This window comes from Phyllostomus discolor, chromosome 5 (genome assembly GCF_004126475.2).
Source record: "Phyllostomus discolor isolate MPI-MPIP mPhyDis1 chromosome 5, mPhyDis1.pri.v3, whole genome shotgun sequence".
Classification (NCBI taxonomy): Eukaryota; Metazoa; Chordata; class Mammalia; order Chiroptera; family Phyllostomidae; genus Phyllostomus; species Phyllostomus discolor.
Window position 1 is genome coordinate 27,054,110 of NC_040907.2, and position 24,782 is coordinate 27,078,891.

The 24,782-nt window shown below is 43.2% G+C and overlaps 1 protein-coding gene across 1 annotated transcript in view; it reads left to right on the forward strand.

The window, feature by feature from the left end:
• Nucleotides 1-24,782, forward strand: part of SMAP2 (small ArfGAP2) — a 44,055-nt gene that overhangs the window by 17,313 nt on the left and 1,960 nt on the right. The window contains exons 2-9 of the mRNA XM_028513227.1: nt 12,706-12,839; nt 14,298-14,383; nt 15,363-15,441; nt 18,602-18,688; nt 19,721-19,802; nt 20,744-20,853; nt 21,867-22,032; nt 22,457-22,773. Of these exons, the coding sequence (XP_028369028.1) occupies nt 12,706-12,839; nt 14,298-14,383; nt 15,363-15,441; nt 18,602-18,688; nt 19,721-19,802; nt 20,744-20,853; nt 21,867-22,032; nt 22,457-22,773 (1,061 nt within the window). The remainder of the gene's footprint in view (nt 1-12,705; nt 12,840-14,297; nt 14,384-15,362; nt 15,442-18,601; nt 18,689-19,720; nt 19,803-20,743; nt 20,854-21,866; nt 22,033-22,456; nt 22,774-24,782) is intronic.

Consider the following 24,782-nt stretch of genomic DNA (forward strand, 5'->3'; position numbering starts at 1 on the left):
CCAAAAGCCGTGATGTGATGAAGCTGACACTTGAGCCTGTGTCAGTCGCCATCCCTCGGTCCTGGCAAGCTCCAGGTTCCATTCCAGCTGAGCGTTTGCTGGAGTAATTGGCCACATGGAGCCTTCAAGGCAAACAATTGTTTGTACTGAGATAGTCTCCCTGTTTAGCTCCTAATGAAATAATCTCCTTCCTGCTCCCAATGAAAGCAGCTATTTTTTCTTTCCTCCCTCCCCTTTTCAGAAAAGCTATGCCTTAGCCGCTACTTTTCTAGCTTATTCATACATGCTTTAAGCAGAGTCTTTGTGCAGAGGAAATTGGCTAGAGCCAAAATATCACGGGCTACCCGGAGACAAGGAGTAGTAAGGACACTCTTTCCCCTAACTTTCTGTGCAAGATATTTCAGTTACCTTTGGATGATTTTCTGAGTAATCAGCGATTCAAATCTCAAGTTCACATAACACAAATACCCAGACTAGGGTTTTTTTATTTTTAAGTATAGTAAATTAGGCAGTTGTAAGGGAGCTCACAAAGATAAAAGCAAAAATGACACCCAACAACAGAACAACCGTAGGTGAGTGTCACAGGAGAACACAGAGGGCTGTGGGAGTCGGAATGGGATGGAGGAAGTGGACAGGGCAAGAGTTGAACAAAATGATGTTTTGCAAATGGAGCGACCCCTGTAAAGCTGTTGTGAGAGACTTTAAGTTGATCCTCGGAGTGTAAGTAGTCCAGTTTCCTATGGGTCAAAACGGAGAACCTCCGAAATATGAATCCAGGAAGGAGAATGCACAGGAAGAGACAAAAAGGTGCCCCGGGGGCCCCGCGTGCCCTGCTTCTCTCTCCCACGTTGGGTAGCTGCTTCTGGATCAGTGAAGCGGTGGTCACGTTGCCGCCTCTGCTCTGATGCTCTGCTTCATTTATAGACACCAGTCACTTCCTTTGGTCTTTCCCCTCAGCCCTGTGAAGACTGTTTAGAACCTTGAGTACAGAGAGGGAGCAAAAAGGGGAATTTACCACAAAATATAAGAAGTTAAAAAATAGTCACCCTTGTAAGGTTTAGTTGCTGACCTTGCCTTGGCTTGTTCCCAGTCCCTGTTCCACTCACACTCCTGAGACCTCGGTGCCTTGGCTGTAGGTGCAGGTTCTTAATTACCTGGCTTGGTTTCTTTTTTCTTGGTACCAGGTCCTCCTCTGTGTGTGAGGTGCTATCTAAGGACCCACCCCTCGGAAATTTACTCTCTAGAGAACTTGACCTAGAGGTAAAAGCCCAACTAGCCTTCTTGTGCTGCTGCTCACTTAGGGCTCTTTCACTCATTTCTCAGTAGATAGGCCCCCAAGCCCCTTCCTCAGGACACTGGCATAAGAGACATTATTCTCCAGGTGAAACTCAACATTCCCCAGAAAGAATGAGGCTCCCACTTGGAGATCCAGCAATACGTACCACACTTTTATACTAGTCTCTCATGGGAGCACTTATTTAACAAAAACCAAATAATTACATGATACCAATTTTCCTAAATTAATCTATTCATTTAGGGCTAACTTAATAAAAATATTAGTAAATCTGGCTGGTGTTGTTTAGTTTTTTATTGTTGCTATTTTACATCATTTTTTATTTTATTTTTAAAAATATTTTATTTATTCTTAGACAGAGGGGAAGAGAGGGAGAAAGAGAGGGAGAGAAACATTGATGTTTGAAAGGAACGTCCATCATTGCCTCTCTCACTCCTCCAACTGGGGACCTGGCCCACAACCCAGGCATGTGCCCTGACTGGGAATGCAACCAGCGACCTTCAGGTTCACTGGCCAGCACTCAATCCACTGAGCCATAGCAGCCAGGACTGTATTGTTTTTAAAACCAAACTTTATTGAGATAAATATTGTTACTTTTATAGATTTTTAATAACAGCTCACTGTTTTCGTATATTGTTTCGTGTCAAATTTCAATAAATGGTTTAAATAATAGCAGATCTTTTATTCCAGTCAAAGTACAATAGTTATACTGTTGAATTCTGGAGTGCAGTGAAACAAATAATATGCTTCTAAGCATTATATTAAATACAATTTTAGAAATTATAATAAGAGCAAATGTAGCATCAGATAAATAGCCATTAATTAAAAACAGATTAATCAAAATTACTTTTAAAGAGAGAGAACATAGATAGGCAAATGTTTTCCTGTGTTTGTGGATGTTCAGGAGCTGCTATTGTGGAAGCTTAATCTCAACTGAACGTGACCCTGGGTCCCTCAGACCTCAGTTTAACCCTCCTCCTTTCCTGGAGGGAGGGAGACACACGCTGACCCTCTCAGGCCTCTGCTTGTTCAACAGCAGGGGCAAAGGAGCCACTAAAGGAAAGCTTGGAATTTAAACTCTGTTTAGCCAATATTTGTCTCATGTGACCATTTTTTTTTTCTTCGCTCATTGAGCTTTCTCTCAGTGGATGGAGATGCCAACCAACTTCATTGAGCTTTTCCCCGCATGGGACATAATCCATCTCTGATAGAAGGAAGTGTTTCTTTCCAATTCTCTCTCTAGGTCTTTAGCTGTCTTTCCACAGGAGTTGCACTTCTGATGTTTTCATACACTTTAGGAAGCTTCTTTTTTATCTTTTTTAAGATTTTATTTATTTATTTCCAGAGAGAGGGGAAGGGAGGGAGACAGAAAGGGAGAGAAACATTGATGTGCAAGAAAAACATAGTTGCCTCTCACACACCCCCAGCTGGGGACCTCACCGGCATCCCAGGAATGTGCCTCGACTGGGAATTGAACCAGCAATCTTTTGGTTCACAGGCTGGCGCTCAATCCACTGAACCACACCAGACACGGCATCTTTTTTATTTCTAAGCAGTAAATTCCCTCCTTGATTAATTCTCTGTGAAGTTTCATTATATGCTCTTGATATAGTTCAGTCGGTATTTGTGGACAGTGTCCCCCTGCCCCTTTTTTAAGGGGGAAGGGAGGGAGAAAGAGAGGGAGAAGAACATTGATGTGTGAGAGAAATATTGATCAGTTGCCTCTTGCACACGCCCTGACAGGGGACAAGGCCTGCAATCCAGGGATGTGACCTGACCAGGAATCGAACTGGAGACTTTTCCATTTGCAGGCCTGAGCTCAACCCACTGAGCCACTCAGGCCAGGGTGACAATGTCTCTTTTTGACCAAAGGAAACAAAATTCTTGCAGAACGAACCAGATGAAAAGGGACTTCTCTTACAGAGCATTCTGAGAACAAAGGTTGAGTAAGTCCTTATTTTGGTCTCATGGTTCCTTAAAATGTTGGTATTTACAGAAGTTCACGGTTACTGTTTATTGTTATTTTGGAAAAGAGGACTAGGTGAATTCTTTTTTGTGTAGATGAACACAGGCTGGTAAACATACCTCTGAGCCCGCCTTAAATGCTCCAGGATGGCACTGGTGTTTCTGTGTGTTTTGTAGTGAATCACAGGAGGCAGGGATGTAAGGAGTGGAACTGAGGTAACTGGCATTAGAATTGTTCTTAAAACAAATACTGCTTCTTCTTCACTTGGACTCCTAATTTTTGTGTTAGAGTTAAGGACAGGCCGAGACAAAGAGAAGTAAGCCCTGTTTTCAAATCAGTGTTTGTTGATTTACGTTCTTCCTTTTATTTAAATTTAAAAAAAAATTTAAGACCACCTAGTTGATTCAACATGCCGAACATGTCCTTGAACAGCAGTTTGGGACCCAGGATCCTGTGCAGAGCATGAGGCCCTGTGTCCATGTAATGAATTCTTGACTGTTGACGTGACAGAGAAAAGGTCCAGGTTGAAATAGTGCAATGGCCACGCAATGCAGGCAGAGAGCGTGGTTATCTATCTCCCTTATGATTATGAGTCAAGTATGGTGCACAGCTCCATGTCTTGAAAAAAAAAAAAAATGAATCATGAGTAAAAATAGAAGGGGAAAAGATAGCCCAGATTCTGTTTTTTGTCAGTTTTCTCAGCACATAAAACTGTTCCTTTATTTTTTTATAAGTTTAAATATTTCCTTTCCTTTATCAGCCTTCAGTGTTTCCCCTTATTTAGCATTAAGACACTTCTTGACTAAGACAGATTCTGTACTTTTGGAACTAAAGATACACTGTACAGACCTCAAAGTGATCTACTCTTCAGCCGGCTCAAAATTTGATAATCAATGATCTCATATAGCTTTTCCTACTTCCTTTTGTGAAGAAAGAAAAGCCTAAACTATTTCTCTCTATATAGGTATGCCAGCCACAAGTTAACCTGTCCTTTTTAAAAGGAGATTTTATTTATTTATTTCTAGAGAGAGGGGAAGGAAGAGAGAAAGAGAGGGAGTGAAACACTGATGTGAGAGAGAAGCATTAATCAATTGCCTTTCCCATGCCCCCAACCAGGGACCTGGCCTTTAATGAGGCACGTGCCCCAACTGGGAATCAAACCAGCGGTCTCTTGGTTCGGTGGATGACGCCCAACCCACCGACCCATGCTGGTCAGGGCTGACCTGTCCTTAAAAGCACCCAAATACAAATGACTTAGCTACTTAAAGTAGAGATACTTATTATGTGTTCCTGTGTCTTGCAGCCTCATTTAAAAAAAAAACATCCACTTCCTCTTTAATTTTATTTCAAATTGATGTTATACAACTAGAGTTCAGTTGAAAGAACATGATGAATTAGAAGGAATGTATAAGACACCACAAGTTCTTTTTTTATTTAAAAATGTGACCTGCAGCATGTTTGTATACCTTGAAAAATAGATCACTAAGAGCCCTTTCCTCAACTGCAAATGGAAAGTTATCAGGCACCCCACCCTCCACCCCCCACCCCCTGCTCCGCTCCTGCCACCACCATCCTTTGATAGTGCTCCTTCAGCCACCACTGCTCTGTCCAGGCTGTGACTTGCTCAGCAGCAACCCATGTCCAGTATGAATCTAATGGAGGCTTTGGGAATCACTGAAGCCGTGGCCTCCTTTTTTTTAATTGAATTTATTGGGGTGACATTGGTTAATGAAATTACACAGGTTTCAGGTATATAATTCTCTGATACATCATCTGTGTGTTGTATTGTGTGTTCACCACCCCAGTAGATTCTTCCTTACAACAAGCCAGTTTTTCGTTATGTTTAAACTAGCCACAGGCTCCATGAAGTGAATTTGACTCAGTTTTTTAGGTTCATCAAGTCCTAACATTTTCATAAATAAATCATCTTGTGTTGCATTTTCAGAATCATTCACTGAAGGTCACACAGGAAGGGACCTAAAAGTTACCTACAAATCAGCTAGTAGAGCTGCAGTAGCAGGAGGACCCTGGGGCTCACTGTGCAGGGGTCATTCCCTGCCATCCTTGAGAGCGGGTCATCCAGCCTCTGCTTGAACATCTGTACGCACTGGGCTTCTACTAGTTCCCGATACGCTGCATTTGTTTTCACACAACCTTAATCGTTGGCAGATTCTTCCCCAGAGTGTGCTGAAATCGACTTCCACTCATTGATGCTGGTTCTGCCCTGGGAGCCTCACCTGAGTAAACCAATCCCTTTTCTGTGTGATAGCTCTGCCTTTGAGGGGTTTGAAAACTTCTTCCTTCATTTTCCAAAACAGGAAGCAGTTTTTACTTTTATCTTTCCTATTGATGAATTCATTTAATAAATACATTTTGCATGTACTATTTGCAAGCATTGTGTTAAGTGTTTGGGATCAGTGGTGAAGGGGCATTTTCCTTGCTCTCTAGAGCTCACAGTCTCTTTAGGGCAAGAGAGAGCTGTGAGCAACTAATTATAAAAGACATTACGTATTAGAAGAGCAAAGCATTCAGTGGACTATTTATTAGCCACAGAGAAGGTCAAGATTTATTCCATTGGAGGGCCTCATTAAAGAGTTGACAGTGGACCGCATTTTGAAGTTTGTCAAGCAGGGAGTGGGGAGAAAGCCACTCCAGGCAGATAGAACGGTGCAGGCCAAGGTTTAAGCGCAGGGCATGTTCAGAATGATGAGTCGCTCAGCACGTGTAAAAAGCACAGGCTCTTAAAGGGCCCTCTGTGTCGTGTGAAGGAGTTTCAACTTGTCCCGCAGCCAGTAAGGAGCCATGGGCAGTAGTGGCGTTTTGTTTTTAAATTACCTGTACTGTTTTGTTTTTTTTTGTTATAAAAGTAATACAGTCTCACTGCACACAATTCAGAGAGTATATAAAAATATATAGAATAGATATTTAGTAACCCTAATACCCAGAAATAATAGCTTTTAATATTTTACATATATCCTTCCAGATACTTTTTCTGTGCCTACATGTACATTTATTCACACTCTTAAGCAAACATGGTGTTGTTCTATGCACACTGGTTTAAAACTAGATTCTAAAATTAATATAACATGGAGATATTTCTAAATGAAATCGAGAGCTACAGATTTTTTTCTCTATTGTATGGTGATACCATAGTTCCTTTGTATAATATGTTGATGTTGCTAATTTTTATTAGAACATTCTTCATATATTTCTTTGTGTACTTTACCTATTGTTTCCCTGATGAATTTTTACAGGCAGTGGGAGAGGGGAGTCAAAGGCTTTACTTACTTTTAACTAATTTTTACACAAATTTTGCCTCACTGCTATGTGTGAGGAACTGTGTTACGTGCTGGGAATATGACAGTGATGTCACAGCTGTACTCTCTGCTCTTGTGGCACTTATAGTTTAGTGGCAAAGACATGCGAAGCAGTCAAATAAATATATGATGAAGTGTGGTATGACTTAGAACAAGTGAAGGGTAAATGAAAGTTTATAATCTTTAAAAAGTCTTTATCTTTTATATATATATATACCAAACTATACAGACTTTGCCTGAAGATGTTGCAAGATTGGGGGCGAGGGAAAGTGGGAGGGAGTATAGCTGAAACAAGATTGGCCAGAGATTGACAATTGCTGAAGCTGGTGGTTAATTATACTCTGTTTTTGTGTGTTTGAAATTTTCCATAATAAAATGTAAAAACAAGAAGAAAAGATGGAAGAGAGATGATAATCTGATCTACATTGAGGGGCCAAGGAAGGAAACTTTGCAGCTGAGACCTTTGTGATATATAGGCGCTGACCAGGCTGCAAGTGGTGGCTGGTGGCTGGGGAAAGAGCTTTTTTGGCAGTGGGAACAGCATGTAAAAAGTCCCTAAATAAAAAACATGTTGGTGTTTTGAGGAAATGAAAGAACACTGGTGTCGTCCGAGCTGAGAGGCTGGGGAAGTAGGGGTGGGCCAGATCATACAAGACTGTGGAGACCATGTTAAGGATTTTATGCTTTAGTCCGACAGTGATAGAAGGAAGACTTCTGTAGAAGGGTTTTAAGCAACTGAGTGACAAAGTTACGTTTGCTGCTTTAAGAGCTCGAGCCATTTTGTGGAGAATGGTTTGGGTTCGGGTTTGGAGGAAAAAGAACTGTGAAAGTGCAAGTGGAGAGACATTAGGAGATCATTGCTCCAGTCCGGGAGATCTGGTGACTGTGGGGCAGGGAAGTGGTGTTGCATGTGGAGAGGAGAGGGGCTGATTTGAGAGATGTTTTGGCCTTGGTGATGGTGTAGATGTGAGGGTCCAAGGAGAGAGGAATCAAAGATGATTTACACATTTCTGACTGATGCATCTGAGTGGTTGGAGGCGGACTTCATTAAGATGGAGAAAAATAGAGGAAGAGCAGGTTTTGTGGCAAGAGATAGAGAACACAGTTTGTGATATGCCTAGAAAATTTGTGCCCATTTGCGTTTTCACCTTTTACATGAGACTACATGAAAGGTTTGTATTTGGAGGCCTGAGCTGTAGATTTCTGTTTTACAGAAGAAGATCCTGGTGGGAGTCTGGAGACCAGTTAGTTGTTAGTCTGTGAGCTCTTTGCATCGGGAATCTCATCTTTATTGTCTCTGCCTATGCATCTGTAATAACTAGCACAGAGTGCTTGGCACATAGATTCTCAAACAATATTGAAAGAATGACTGGTTATGGGCGAGAGATGAGAGGTGTAGGTAGAGATGGATAGATAGATTTTGGGAAAGTTTCCAAGGTAGATGCAACAGGGCTTGGATGTAAGATGGAAGAGATTTTCTCTCCCATCCTTGACCTTTGAAGAGCTTTTCAACAGCTCCCTGATGCCAGCAAGTCTACATATGGACATTGATTTTTAAAATACCTCATTTTTTTCCCTCAACATTTATTTGTTTGGAACTCCATAGGTTAGAAGCTATCGAGCGGTAATTATGATAATGGTAGCTCAAGCTCTATCTGTAACTCTCTAGTTGTTGTCTCAGCTGACTTCTCAAGCCCAGAATCCTTCTAAGCCTAGCAGCTCTGGTCATGGGGGAAGTTTCAGCAGCAAGAGAAATTTGTAGCAGAGCACCAGAAGTTACTGGACAGCAGAAGCTGTCCAGAATTTGAATATAAATTGGATATTACTTATGTGCTTTTCATTTTACAAATGGAGTCATAATCCCTAGAGAGACATCAAAGTGAAAGTCCAGTGTATTTGTCAGTGTAAGCCCAGATTTCCCTGGTGCTGGTACTTACTACAGTCTTAATTCATCCCCCACATTCATACAGTTTCTTTATTTTCACTGATTCCTTATTGAAGTATCACTGCAATTATACGTTAATTTTTAAAAAGATTTTATTAATTTTTAGAGAGAGGAGAAGGGAGGGAGAAAGAGGGAGAGAAACATCCCTGTGTGGTTGTCTCTCACACGCCCCCCAACTAAGGACCTGGCCCGCAACCCAGGCATGTGCCCTGACTGGGAATTGAACCTGTGACCCTTTGGTTTGCAGGCTGGCACTCAGTCCACTGAGCCACACCAGCCAGGGCTTATATATTAATTTTAATATTGCTTATGGTTCCTGAGCCATGACCTTGTTCTTGTGTTGTGCTCATCACCACCAATTAATATCATCCTTTTGTCCATCCTCTGCTTTCAAAAGTGTTCAGAATATTGCCTCTCAGAGTCAGTATTTTCAGCTTCAAAATGGTATCTTTTATATTTTTCTCCTGGTTGCCATGATTGATGTGTACTGGACAATTGGTTTATCTTTGCAAGTGCACCAGACTTAAGTCCTCCGGCCTTGTAGCAGCAGTGCCAGGTGCTGTGGAATCCAAGCATGCCGGGTTGACAGCTCTGGGCCCTCCTTGGTATGCGCAGCGGAGGCTTGTGTGGGCGCAGGGGCAGCGTGGGCTAGGTAGCAGAGAAGGGAGGCAGCTGGGGGTTTGCATCGTGCATTTTCAAGGAATATTTTGGGGGAGATAAAGGAAGCTGTTTAAAATTTCATGTTTTCTAGAAGACTTTGAAATTGGATCCAGGTTAAATTCCTTCTTCTATTCAGCCAGTCAACTTTTGTTCTGACACTTTAGGACTGGAACTCATTCCTGTCTAACAAGAAGCATTCTCTAGAGTAGTATGGAGTGGTGGCATATACATATGAATGAATTAACCAGCCCTTATCAATGAGGAGGATGAATTGGAAATAGGTTCTGGAAATCTCATTTGATACCACTGTCCCTCTGCGTTCTAAGAACTGTGAGGTAGATATTATTATATACATTTTATAAATGAGGAAACCGAGATTTTGGGAAGTTTAAGTATCTCTCTGAATGTCATACAGCTAATCATTGATGGAGCTGACATACAAGTCTAAGTTTTATCTGGTGCAAAGATTGTACTTTTACTTTTTAAAGCATTTTGTTTATTTATTTTTAGAGAGAGGGGAAGGGAGGGAGAAAGAGAGAGGGGGAGAGAAACAACAATGTGTGGTTGCCTTTCATGTTCCTTCTACTGGGGACCTGGCCCGCAACCCAGGCGTGTGCTCTGACTGGGAATTGAACTGGTGACCCTTTGGTTCAGAGGTCAGCACTCAACCCACTGAGCCACACCAGCCAGGGCAAGAGTGTGCTTTTAATAATGCCACAATTTCCCCACATTTTCAGCCATATAAGTAACTTTTATTTCTTATTTTTTCTTCTCCAATTTCAGAACCTCTTATGGAACATGCAGCTATTGACTCATAAATCGAGTGGCTTAAAACTAAAGGAGGCTGAGTGCCCAGGATAGAACGAACTATCACTGTTTCCCTGGGAAAGGTTGTAGGAGGGGCGTGGGAGGGGGCAGAGGAGGCTCTCCTGATTTTTCGTGGAAGTATTACTGCCTGTATTTCTGCACCACGGCCTTGTTAGTAGCTCCAGAGTATCAGGTCTTAGTCTTTTGTTCCTCAGAGGCAGAGTCTCTGGAAGGGGGTCTGGAGAAGTTCCACAGTTGTGATGGTGGCTTAGAGGACTGGGAATCGCCTTTGCCAGGAAGCCAACAGCGTGACCCACATTCCATAGCTAGCTTTTTAATTTAACTCTTAAAAATAAAAGAAAATTTGTTTCAATTACAGTGGACATTCAATATTATATTAGTTTCAGATGTACAGTATACTGGTTAAACATTTATGTAACTTACCAAGTGATCACCCCATATGTCTAGTACCCGTCCGGCACTACACGTAGTTATATATGTGTGGACTATACATAGTAATACGTAGCTATTACAGCATTACTGACTATATTCCCTGTGCTCCACAGCTTACTTTAATCAGTGTTTTTGGCTTCTGGATTTGTTCACAAATATATTTTAACTATTTTATCATGAGTTCTGGAATCTAGAACAAATGGAAAATGGTAAAGAAACTTGAGCTATTAACTTTTACTCCCATTTTTAACCCTACATAACTTAGATCATATCTGAATCCCGTTATGAAATCTGCAACCTAAAATAGACATACAGCCTCCTGTGAAATTTCACTCATATCTGTTTGAGCTTTTCGTTTTGTGTTTATGTGACTCCCTGTCACAGGAAGAAGTGTGTGAATCATTTGTGTGTGGATTAGCTATACAGCAGAACTATGCAAATCCATCTAGGGACTCAAAGGGACTGAAGGTCTTTTCAGAAGATAAATCTGAGTCTGCTGCGATCACAGCGATGGGAAAGTATTGGGGTGAAGTTTCCGGTGCAGCACACCACCTGGTGGCCATAAGGAGGATTTGCGCCGTCTGTGTTTGTAGTGCTTGCCATAGTGTGTTAATGGTATCTTGTCCAAAAATTGCATTCTAACTTATAATAACTGTGGATTCAAATTTCTGAGAATAATCTGGCATATGATTCTAGCATTCCTTTATTGAACTGCTGTCCGAAACTGCAGACCAGCCGAACAGTTGTCTGCGTCTGGCCTCTCACCCTTAGTTGCTCAAAACACAAGGTCCTGTTTCTTTCTGAAGATCTGTTTGTGTCTTTTCACCTCTTTATCATAACTGCTAACTTTGATATCATGCTTAGTTTATGTGGTAAATTTCTGCCTAGTGGAATGATGGAGGAGGAAATATTAGTGATTTTTCAATAAGTCTTTGGCAGGTATCATATAAAAATAAGTTGCTTTTTCCTGCAAAAAATTATGAAGACAAGTTTGATAGTTTCCCAGAGTGATTATTAGGGTGAGCAAAGTTGGCAGGGAATGAGAGATTATGTAACGGTTTTTCATTAAAATACATATCTAAGATTTCTTTTTTATTTCAGTGAGCATCCTTATGTGACAGTCTTGAATCTAGATCAGGGGTATCAGACTCATCATCACTGGGGGCCTCATCAGCCTCGCGGTGGCCTTCAAAGGGCTGAATGTAATTTTAGGGCTGTGTAAATGTAACTACTGCTTAACAGTTAAGGGAGAGCTCGGCGCTGCCGCCGGGTAGAAACAAGGTGCGGGGCTGGATAAAACAAGGTGGAGGGCTGGATTCGACCCGTGGGCCTTGTGTGTGTGTGCCACCTGTGGTCTAGGTGATTCTGTAGTTGGGTAAAGCAGGGACATCAGCCCAAGGTTCTCCTATTAAGTTCATCTGGATGCATATTTTATGGGCCTGGTAGGGAGAAGAGGATAAACAAAGTTTTAAATTTCAGGTTGAACCTCGGGCTGGCATGGCATGACTGTATCTTTTTTCCTAGCAGGAAAAGTGAATCCGGGCCCATCACCATTGAAAAGTTGCTTGAGGGAGGGCTGTTCATGTGGGACTGAGTACAGTGCGACATAACTGTGCCCTGCTTCCTAGGGTTTTTCTTTGTGTAAGCAACAATATTATAGCATCTATATATTAATACTCATATGATTAGACATTGTGAAAAGCTACTCCACACAACAATGTGTACTTCCATTTATATGCAAGGGCAAATCTGTACAAACAGAAATTAAATGTATGGTTGCCAGGCCTGGGGTGGGGGTAGGTAGGAGTTGAGTTGGGAGGAATGGGGAGTGCTTGCTTATGGGTTTGAGATTTCTTTTAGGGGTGATGAAAATGTCCTGAAATTAGACAGTGGTGACGGCTGCACAACTGTATGAATACAGGGTGACGCAAAAGGAGTTTTACAGTTGTGGGTACTCGAAACAGAGTTTATTCTTGTATTATTATTTATTAATTATTCTATATTTTCCATATGAACAACTGTAAACCTGTCTTTGTCTCACCCTGTATACTAAAAACCACTGTATGGTATAGTTAAAAAAATGAAAAACAACAACAAAAAAGCTGACCCATAGAGAAATGAACAAAAGCAATAGAGAGGCGATTGTGGTAACAATTCTCTCACTTACATTGTAGCAGAAATGTTTGATAATCTAAATATTACAGCTTGGGCCTTGAACATTGTTTTAATTTGTACTTCACTGTCCTGTTCCTGACATTCACAGGGCCGCGGTGGGCCTCCTGGAACATCGGTGTGTTCATCTGCATCCGATGTGCTGGAATCCACAGGAATCTGGGGGTGCACATATCCAGGGTAAAATCAGTTAACCTTGACCAGTGGACTCAAGAACAGATTCAGGTACTTATGCAACCCAAAGTGAGTTACTGTAGTTTGGGATGAACTTCAACCTGGGCACAAAGGTGAAGAAGATACAGGAGAGTTTAGTTGTCAAATACTTATGTCAAATTCTCATACCTTAATAGAGAAAATTTTAATCTTTCTATTTAAAATACAAGTTACTCTACCTTTATTTTACTTACTTCAAAATGCAAATAGCCTGTGGTCCAGGACCCCATGTATCCAGGAGGGTGGATAGGGGAATCTTTGGATTGTTTTCTAAGACTCTTGGCATTTGCAGATCTAACATTTGTAGTTTCAGATATTCTCGAAAAACAAAATTTAAAGAAACCCTCTAACTCACAGACTTGTAGCATTTTATTGCTAAAATGCACATGTGCCTCTTGCTCGCTGTCAGGTTGGTGGGCTGGGGGTGAGACCCTGGGTCGGTGAGCCCAGCTGGCTTCAGGTCGGCACCTCTGTGTGGCCTCCTCTTCCCTGTTCTCTCCCTGCACTGAGACTTCTCGTACTAATTAATTAGAAACAATGTTCTCTTTCTGAGGGTGGAAGAGTTGCTCCAAAGAAAACCCATTGCTAAAGTTGATAGTGGAAATAAGAGGTTATTCTTAACCAGAACATGACTTTAGAAATACTTTAGGCTGTTTTTGTAGATTTATTAAAGGTCTAACCATTGAGTTATATCAGTATTTTTCAGTTCACTTTCCTGTATCTTATGAAGGAAATTGCGTGCCTTGGAGCATTTGGGAAGTTGAATATTTTATAGGTTCCTGGGATTTATCTCTCACAAGTGTTAAGGAGTTTATTTCAAAAGCCCAGTTCAGCCTCGACCCGTGTAGCTCAGTGGGCCGGGCGCTGTCCCGCAGACCGAAGCGTTGCCGGTTTGGCGCCTGGTAGGGGCCCCAGCCTGGGCTGCAGGTTCCCTCCTCAGTCGGAGCGGGTGCGGAGGCAGCCAGTCGATGTCTCTGTCACATCCACATTTCTCCCCGTCCCTTCCCCTCTACAATGAAAAAAAAAGCCTCGTTAAAACACATTTATTGGTAATTAAGCTAAGCAGGTTAATCAGTAGTATAAATTCCAAACATAGTTACTGCCTGCGTGTTGCTTGCCCAACGAGGCACTGATTATTGCTGCCAAGTGGATGTTTTGATTGGTAGCTGTGTGTCTTGGGCTTTCAAATGGGATCTTGAGTTATGACTGAATTAAATATATCGTGTCAGATCTTTCAGGGAGAGGAGCGCATAGGGGTTGGGGCTGGGAAAGACAATTGTGGGGGCAGATGGTTGGGGGCAAAGGAGAGAGAATCATGGGTCGGAAATCAAAGTACACAGGTTTCAGTCCTGGTTCTGCCACTCTCTAGGCTGGTTCTTCAGTTGTAAAATGCTGTCATTCATTGGTTGAGGAGTTTTCCAGTCCTTCCCTGCTCTGACATTCTGTGTTCTCACATCTCTCTGACTGCAGTGCATGCAAGAGATGGGGAATGGAAAGGCCAACCGACTCTATGAAGCCTACCTTCCTGAGACCTTCCGGCGACCTCAAATAGACCCGTATCTTTTCTGGAGCAACTCAGAAGACTGAGTGGTATTTTGGTGATTTGGGAGAGTCACATAGGCTCAAGACCCATGATCTGTCTGGGCAAAGTCAGATCTGATCTATGTGGATTAGTCGTAGTTATGTTTTCTCTGTCTCCTGCAACCAGGACCCACAAAAAGCAGGCGTACACTTTCTATGTCAGAATGGCGGTTTCGCGTGGGGAAAACTCATTCAGGAATTAAGACTGTAGTCCTTTGCTGTGAATTCCTCTGTAAAGTGACATCTCCAGTAGATTTTGGATCTCTGACACTATTGTTTGGTAAAAACAGTTTAATATGTTGTGTTGAATCAACAAAACTACTAGTCACTTTTAGGGCCTTTTTATGTGAAAGAATTAACTGTTGTTGGCCAATTAATAACTTTCCCCCATCCCCCCAGCATGGGGTAGCACCTAGTTCACGAAACCAAACCCCCTAAAGGCAATGCTTCTCAAAATGTGGTTTGTGGACCATCTGGTTAGAGTTCACATTTTGGTTGGTGCAGGTGGTACCTGTTACAATGCAGATTGGGGGCCCTGCAGAAAGAAAGCCCACTGATTAGACTCTGGCCATGGGGTGCAAGAGTCTATATTTTTAAAGGCCACTCAGTTACCTTTGTTTAGACGTAAGGGCTCTAAAATGGGTAATTGACTGCTGCTTCATCCATATTCTAGAACAGCCACAGGCTCCTCTGCTGTCAACATGAAAATGAACCCCACCTGTGGCTATCAGTGCTCTGAAGGCAAATCAGAGGCAACAGGGTTCCCTGCAGTGACCTCGAAGGAGACACTTCACGGTTCTGGTCGGGAAGCTGCATGTGGGGAGGCAGGAGCCATCTGGGGAGACCAGGCAGGAGGCAGAGAGGAGAACGGCATTCCACGGGGTCCAGGTTGACCTTTTATAGCCATCCTGTGGGAAAGACTTGCTTGATTTATCCTTAATGAGCTTTTCGCAGAGCTGTCGAGGGATTTATTCGAGATAAATATGAGAAGAAGAAATACATGGACCGAAGTTTGGACATCAATGCCCTTAGGGTTGGTTATAAATCTTTCAAGTTTTGTTCATAATAAGTAATCTGTTTATTACTCACAGTAAGAATTTGAAGAACACCTACCAGCATGCTCAAACACTATCATTTAGCCCTGGCTAGTGTGGCTCAGTGGAATGAGCACCAGCCTGCCAACGGACAGGTTGCCGGTTTGATCCCCAGTCAGGGCGCAGGCCTAGGTTGCAGGCCAGGTGCCCAGCTGCGGGTGTGTGAGAGCCAACTGATGGATGTTTCCCCTACACATTGACATTTCTCTCCCTCCCTTCCCCCTCTCTGAAGATAAATTAATGAAATCTTAAAACAACTATCATTTAAAAAATACAGAAGTAACAAAATAAACATATGAGCAAAATAGAAACAGAGAACTGACAGTGACCAGAAGGGAGGGGGTTGGGGGACAATGGGGCAAAGAAAGGGAAGTGTCAAGGAACGTGTATAAAGGACCCATGGACAAAGACAACAGCGGGGTGGGCGGCGGGGGTGGGGGGCATTGGATGTGGAAGTTGGGGGAGGGGACAGTAATGGGGGGAAAAATGAGGACAACTGTAACTGAACAACAAGTAATTTAAAAAGATGCAGAAGTAGAAAAGAGCCAGTTACTGAATCAAGACCATGAAATGTCATGGAAAAATCTTTGGCTTCGGGGTGGACAGGGCAAACCATCAGTGAGTTCTTTGCCTTGATTTGTATTTGAGTGTTAGTGACTTCCAGTTCTAAATTATTTCTTCAGACATGCTGGGCATATGAGATCAAATAGAATAGTATATGTATATACATCTGTATGTATATGTGCATATGTATATTATATGTATATTACTTATATATACACAGCCACACAAACCCTTCATACATACATACATACATACATTCATGAATATTTTCTACAAATGAGGTCAACAAAATTAAATGTAATTAAATCACCAGTTTTCTTCAGCTTGGGCAGCATATATTTCCTGTGTGTCAATGGGCTGACTGCACTGGGACGCTTTGTCCTGAGGAGGGTCTTGGAAGACTGTCTGCAGCCTGGCGCACTTTCCGTCCCGGGCACGTGGTCAGAGTCTGGACCAGGATGTGTGGTAGCGAGGGCCAGCGTAACGCATGGGAGGAAATATGACACGGTTTCTGGAGGAAGAATACAAGCCCGGTTACTGACAACTAAAGACCAGTACCTAGGATTATCTAGAGAGCTTTTGACAAGGTTCTACAGGAAATTTGCTTAGGTATAATTGACTACTTTCTTGAGCCACACGAAGGGTAGAGAGTGTGGGACTCTCTTATGCTAGCACAGGTCCTGTTTATCTGTCATCCATCTAGTTAGTTATTTTAGTGGAGGATGTGATAGTAAAATCATGAAGTTTACATGGGGCTGTAAGCTCTTCCACATAATTTAAAGCTCCAAATTGGTCTTTTGATGTTGAATGAAAAGGAATGAACTGGAATCAGCTCCAGACTGATTTTTGAGGTTGTGTGAAAAGGCATTAACCACACAGGCAAGTAAGTGGTTAAGGTAAGGCAAGGTAAAACTTGCAGTTAGGTAAAGATGAACCCTCTCAACTCAGTATGAAGGGCTCTTACCTCAGAGTCATCCAGAACAGGGATCCGGAGGCCATCATAACTGTTCCGAGGAAGATCAACCCACTGAAGAGCTATGGCTTGGATGGCTTATCAAGAAGGATTTGAAACCAAGACACACGCACTTCCTTTATAGAATCCATTTCCTGTAGTATCCGTTTTCTAGAATACTGTGGTCTGTGTGTCTGCCTCTATGCATTGGACCTGAAGACGTGACATTAGCGGAGACCAGAAGAGGGCATCCCAGGTGGTCCCGGAGATGGGATCCCGGAGATGGGAGGCGGGAGGGCTGCTGCGTGAGGACGGGCGGCCTGCTCACGAAAACGCTCTGTCTCACTCACCGCGTGTCTTCATTTGGGTGGGGAATGCCTCCTGTTTGCCAAAAGGCTACTTCAGTATTTTTTATTTGATGTACTTAGATCACAGTTTATCTTACCATTTTCCTTCTGTGACATAAAGGTCGTGATTTACATTTTTCTTCACATAAATAATTGGGAGGTGAATTTCATGGTGCATATGAACTTTTCCATATTTTGGGTTGTTTTCTTAAAATATATTAGAAGATATGGTATTATCTAGGTCAATATGTTTCAGTATTTTTCATACTTTTGCCAACATACTTTCCAGAAGTTGTGCTGTTTGATACTGTCTTCTCAGCACTGTAGCAGAGTATGGGTTTTATGTCATCTCTGCCAACATTAGGTGTTACTAAGGTCTTTCTTTCAGAAAAAAAAGCATAATTTGCACTTTTTGATCATTAGCAAAGTTGAACATTTTCACATGTATGCAGTACTTCCTTTCATATGCCTATGTTCTTGAGTTTACCTTGTGGTTCTGGTTAACATTTAAATGTTTATTTGATTTCTAAAATGTGACCAGTAGCATCTGTGAAAGCGTTACGAAACTACCTGTGAAAGTAACACAAACTGGCAGAGACTTTCTGATATTTTATTTTTGATGTGCTTTTTGGCTTTATACAGGTGGCTCATTCAGGACACCCTGAAAGGGATACTTTAATCCTTTTACTCTTTTTTTTCTGGCCTTATTTCCTTGATTTTTGTTTTCCTAATCATTAAGCTTGAAGTTATAGTTCATTTCCTGAGTTTTTAAAAAAGAAGGCAAAGATTTGAGAGAATTTATGGTTGAATTTATAAAATCACAAAGGATATTTGTTAGTCTGAACATGAACTTCTTTTACTGAATTATGCCAAGATTGGGGGTGGGGGGGGCTCAAGTCATGAGCAAGGCAAACCTGAGTCGGAAAGGGGCAGCAGATGGGTGAGAGGCTTTCACCTCGGCAGAGAGCCTGCACTGCACGTTTCAAGAGTCGCGAGGCAGAACTAGGAGGGCAGGTGCCCAAGATGTTTGAAAGATGCCTCGTGGAGACTGAGGCTGAAGCGGACGAGGCCGGCTCTCAGGCCCCACGTCGCGAAGCTCCCAAGCTTGTCAGACTCTTGCATCAGATTCAGTAGGGATTTTTTTGTTTCCTCTTTGGACATTTGGAATGATAATTTAGCAAACTGTTCATCACCATTGAGCCTGTGTTCTTTGTCTTGTTCGTAAAATCATTATAGAAAGAAAAAGATGACAAGTGGAAAAGAGGGAATGAGCCAGCTCCAGAGAAAAAAGTGGAACCTGTCGTTTTTGAGAAAGTGAAAATGGTAAGTGGGAGAGCGTCCGCACTGTGTGGGCGGCCTCAGGCGAGCTCGTATGTGGCTCATACGTGCGGAGGCTGGTGTGGGGTCGGCAGTGCATTGCACCTGGGGCTGCAGGGTTCCGCACTGGGTTAGATCGCCGCTGCCATTTCTGCCTCTTTCCCATTGCTGATTGCGGCCTGATCTGCTCTGTAACACTCTCTTTGGGGCCAGATGGCGGATCAGGAACCGTGTCTGTTGCATTTAAGCAAGAGTCACGTTCCATGCCGTAATATCAAGGCTGTGTGACACCTTCTGAATGGATGTTACCCCTACTCTAGTCCTTCTCTTGCTAGACCTTCTCTACCTCATTTCCTGCAGTTAAGAACAGGCCAGAAGCCAGGCCACGCTGATCCATTTTAAACAATCACTTCTCGTATTCTTGCTCTGTCGTATTGAAGTGGACACTGTTCTCTTTCCACAGGACATACGGTGGCTGTAGTAGTAGATACTCCAGTATCAGAGCTTGGAATCTTAGGAGAGGGGACTTTTTACTGTTTGCTTAAGAAAGAGTGTTTCATCATCATTCTGAATCACACTGTCTAGTGAACACAGTCACTAGTGATACCGGCAGAGTGAATTCAGTAATCTTCAGACCGATCTCCCTTTTAGTATTAAAGGTTTTCTAATCACTGGGAGATTCGTTGGCTTTTGGCTTTTGTGCCATAAGACACCTACTTTATTCTCGTTTTTCCCTGGGACCCAAAACTATTACTTCTGTCGGCTCACCGGTCTGTGCTCGTCTTGGTTCCAGACAGATCTGTCTCTTCAGAAAGCCAGGCGAGCACAGATGGTATCTCTGTTTTCCACTTCAGGTCTGAGTTGTGCCCCGTGCCCCCTGATTCTTCCACCTGACACTTCCTGAGTCTGGTTTCTTTGATAAGTCTCTTTGAACAGCAGCAACCACACCACAGCAGTACCTGTGGTTTTGCAGTGGAGAGGGGAAAAAAGGGTTCAACACACCTGCTTATTTCTCTCTATAACATATTTTCACCTCAGCCACAGAAAAAGGAAGACCCACAGCTACCTCGGAAAAGCTCCCCGAAATCCGCAGCGCCCGTCGTGGATTTGTTGGGCCTTGGTAAGAGTTAGACTTTCCCACTCCCGTAATCTACAAATTCTGACGAGTTCTCTCTGATCCCGGGAAGAGAGGTAGAGATGGGAGTCTCCGGCGTGTGTCTTTGTCCCTGAGAGTGTGTCTTTGTTCTCTCGTGTTCTCCCTGTTGTTGTACGTCTGAGCAGTGCGCCGAGGCGGAGTTTCCTGAGACGTTGTCAGAGCGGCAGAGCAGGGCAGTGGTTACGAGTACGGCCTTTGGAGCCAGGGTCCCAGCCCTGCCACTTAGTGTTACGTGGCGATGCTGAGTCTCCACTTCAAGGGTGTTGTTGGAGGATGAAGTGAGATAACGCCTCTGAATCTCTCAGTCCCAAGCCTGGCACATACTGCGCACTCAGTGCACGTTAGCCCTTTTCACTGCGCCCGCCCCTGTGAGCCTTGTCCTCATCCTCTCAGTTTTCAGGTGCAACCCCTTACCTGGTGCTCACTTTTCTCCACGTCTTAGAAACCATGCCCCTTTCAGAAGTGTAGCTTATTCTTTACCTTTCACAGCACTGGTGGTTGTCTTTATTTCAGTCCATTTCTGCGGATTTAGGTTATTGGCTACTTAGGCTTCTAATTTCTATATCTTTAATTTCTCTCTGAAAATCAGTTCTACAGGGCTTTGTCCCTCAGCCAGGAAGGAGCTAGCCAGCCCCCTTGCCGTGGTGCTGTTGCAGCCTTCAGGCCTGGGTTTCTGCTGCCCTGGGCCCGGTATCTGGGCTACACACTTCTCCGGAGTGCGCTTGAGAACGGGGGGTGAGGCCTCTCTTGGGATGCCCCATCCAAGTGAGATGATTCCAGAATCCTGGATTTCCAGGTCCATGATGGAGCATATGGGCCTTCTCAGTCGTCTTTGTGTCTACAGTAGAAGGCAGGCGTGGGCTTCGTGAGCAGTGCTGCGTTGTAACCTCGGTCTTCCTTCCCAGACGCTCCTGTGGCCTGCTCCATCGTGAGCAGTAAGACCAGCAATACCCTGGAGAAGGACTTAGACCTTTTGGCCTCTGTTCCATCCCCCTCTTCTTCGGTTTCCAGACAGGTGAGTCCTGTGGGCTCCTCGGGATTTAAAGAGGATTCTGAAAAGGGTGGTTTTGATAACTTAATCATGGATCCAAGTCATGCTTCCCTGGTAGAACGGAACTTTGGTTTTCTTGGTTCTTTCCTTAACACTGTGTTGCCTCTGTTACAGCCTAAGTTTACTATTCACTCCATTCTCTCCTGCCCCCAAAGAGCGGGCCCTTTGAATGACCTTCTGTCTGAGGGGTGTCAGGTTGTAAAAACTGATACTTTAGGTCAACTCCTCAGCCTGAGTTATTGCCAGAGAATTTGTAGGTATGAAAGACTAGAAACATTTGATGGCTACTATTTGAGGAATATTTGTTATGTACCCTACACAGTGCTAGGTGTTTTTGTATATTATTTTGTATATTTCATTTATAATTTAAAATCTTCACCACAACCCTGCAAAATGGATATTTTTAAAAAGATTTATTTATTTGTAGAGAGAGAGAAAGGGAAGGAGAAAGAGATGGTGAGAAACATCAATGTGTGGTTGCCTCTTGCACACCCCCTACTGGGGACTTGGCCCGCAACCCAGGCAAGTGCCTGGACTGGGAATTGAACCAGTGACCCTTTGCTTCATAGGCCTGCACTCAATCCACTGAGCTACACCAGTCAGGGCTAAAATGGGTATTTTATAGATGAGGAAACATTAGTTCCAAAAATTTATTGACTAACCTCTTGATATACAAGTAAATGGCTACTCTGGTATCTAAATTCAGTTATTTCTAGCTGCTTCATTTATAGATTGCTTTTATTTTTAAATTTTATTGTAATTTTTTTAAGCAAATCACATTGTTTTGTTAAAGAACAAAGTATTGTTCCATAGCTTAACTATCAGGTGTTTTCAGATATTTGTATGATAAAAATGTCAGAAGGCTATTAACTTCAGGCTTATTGCGAAAGTTAGAAGCAGCAGAGAGATGAGGGAGGTCCTTACAGAGACCCCGCCTGGGGACCATCCAATTCTCCCCCTGCGCTCTCTGCCCCAAGGTTGTAGGTTCCATGCCAACTGCAGGGAGTGCCGGCTCTGTTCCTGAAAACCTGAACCTGTTTCCAGAGCCAGGGAGCAAATCAGAAGAAACAAGCAAGAAACAGCTCTCTAAAGACTCCATCCTCTCACTGTACGGGTCCCAGACGCCGCAGATGCCCGCCCAAGGTAGATTCCGTGGGGGTCGTGCCAACGTGCCAGGCAGAGACACGAGGACTAAGTGCAGGCGTTGTTCATTGTGTCGGGGCAGCTGCTGTGGGATTGTGACATCGTACACCAAACAAGCCTGCGCATGAATGACATTTCTTACGAAGCCACAAAGTATCAGCAGATTCTTCTGTGGGGTCCAGTGACGTCTGATTCTAGGTCTGGATCTAGACCTTAAAGGGGATGTGGCACGGTCAGAGATGCACCGGTGGTAAGCCATAGCAAGCCTCGCAGGGATTCTGTCTAACTCACTGTTTTGCCTTGTAAAAGAGCATTCTGAGTTGAGTAGTCCTGAGAAATTCTAGAGGGAAAGGCATAGCCAGTGACACTTTGGACTGACTTTGCGTGGTTTCTTAACAGATCTGTGTGTGTGTTTTCTTGGCAGCGATGTTCATGGCTCCTGCTCAGATGGCATATCCCACAGCCTACCCCAGCTTCCCTGGGGTTGCATCTCCTAACAGCATAATGGGAAGCATGATGACCCCACCAGTAGGCATGGTAGCTCAGCCAGGAGCCTCCGGGATGGTTGCCCCCATGGCCGTGCCTGCAGGCTACATGGGCGGTATGCAGGCTCCAGTGATGGGTGTGCCAAACGGAATGATGACTGCCCAGCAGGCGGGCTACATGGCAGGCATGGCAGCTATGCCCCAGACTGTGTACGGGGTGCAGCCAGCCCAGCAGCTGCAATGGAACCTTACTCAGGTAAGCTACCCTATTTTATTTGGGACAAGAGTTTTCAGACTTCCTCAAGGCCATCTTGCTTTGTGTCTCTCCCTTATAGTTTGTATCCTTCCAACAGATGAGGTAACATGAGAGACATTCTTATGCTTAGGTTTTTCTTCCAAAGTCAGGCTTTCTGCAGAGTTCTGGGTTCATATAGAATAAGGGTAACTGCCTAAATCCAAATCTCCCTATGCATTCATCAAAACAAAAACAAGAATAACATACACAGATAAACAAGGAGAACAAATAAAACCTCCCAGAACCATGGCTACCACGTCTCGTAGACAGAATACTACAGACTTCAAATTACATGGCATTTGGCATATAAACACCTAAATCCAGGGGAGTCAGCATCATGGAAAAGGCTGTGAAAAGAGGAGAGGGACCCTGGCCGGGTAGTTCAGTTGGTTAGAGAATCATCCCAAAGTTGTGGGTTCGATCCTTGGTCAGGGCACATTCAAGAATCAACCAATGAATGCATCAATAAGTGGAATGACATACTGATCTCTCTCTCTCTTTCTCTCTCTAAAACAAAACAAAACAAAATAACAAAAAAAAGAGCCCTGGCTGGTGTGGCTCAGTGGATTGAGCGCCAGCCTGTGAACCAAAGGGTCACTGGTTTGATTCCCAGTCAGGGCACATGCCTGGGTTGTGGGCCAGGTGCCCAGTTGGGGGCACGTGAGAGGCAACTGCACATTGATGTTTCTCTCCCTCCCTTTCTCTAAAAACAAATAAATAAAATCTAAAAATGAAAAAGAAAAGAGGAGAGGGAACAGGAGGCCAGAGGTGATAGAAGACAGACAAAATCATCCTCTAGAAAGAGGAAGACCGACCCAGATTGGAGACATGTTGAGAAGAGGTCTGAGGCCTGGTAGATAAGGACTTTGGTTATACAGAGAATCAGAAATAAGGGACTGAAATATACAGGATTATAGACGGTGGCCTCGGGAAGCACTGCTTCTCGGGCGACGGGATGACTGAAGAGGAGGACATGCCCTCTGGGGGCCTGGTGGTGACAGGAAGTGGAAGAGTCCCAAAATCAGAAACACACGGTCCTTCCCTCTGCAAAACACTCAGTTCACTATGCCAACAGAAGAGGGTGCTCTTGAACTGAGAAAGGCACTAATAGACTGTAACACGCTGCAGGAAAAACATCCACGCGTCCATAGTGACATATATTTTTAAATGGGTGTGGGATAGAGGGAGAGAAAGCCTTTACTGGAGAATGACTACTAATTGTAGAAAAACAGGGTATTCACATATTCTCAAAGAAATATAGTTCAGATTATGTATTAATTACAATGGAAAAACACAATGACAGCTACTACCTAGGCCTGATGATCCAGCGTAAAATCACCAGTGATGGGACAACGTAATATCACGTGCTTTCTGGCATCTTGTACGAAGACTTAAGAAGCACACAATATCACTGACATAGAATTCTTGCCAAAAATGGATCCAATCATAAGAAAACATGATATAATATCCAAATTGAGGGGTTTTCTGGTAAGTAAGTAGCTGGCTTCTTAAAACAATGTCAGGAAAAAAGAAAAATGAGACAGGGGAAGTGTTCAAGACTAAAATAGACCAAAGAGATCTGAAAATGAAGTGTGTATCAAATATTGCATTGATCTCACATTTCTTGAGTGTGTTGATTGCATTGTGGTTCTAGGAAAGGGTTATTTCTTACGAAATGCATCCTGACTTTGGGGGTGAAAGGTCCCATACCCACAGTTTTCAGTGCCCATCAACATTGTTTACAGTTTATGCAGATGCGCCAGAGAATATGGTGAAATGCTGATAATGGGTTTCATTGTACTATTTCTTTCAAATTTCCTGTAAGCTTGAAATTAAAGGTTGGTAGAAGAAAAACAGACCTAAAGAAAAAATTTCTGGAGAAAATGCACTAGGCATAGGAAATTTAAGGCATTTTGCTTTGATAAATTGTTTCTTCTGTTCACTGCCAGAGGCTAGTCTTTCAAAGCAAC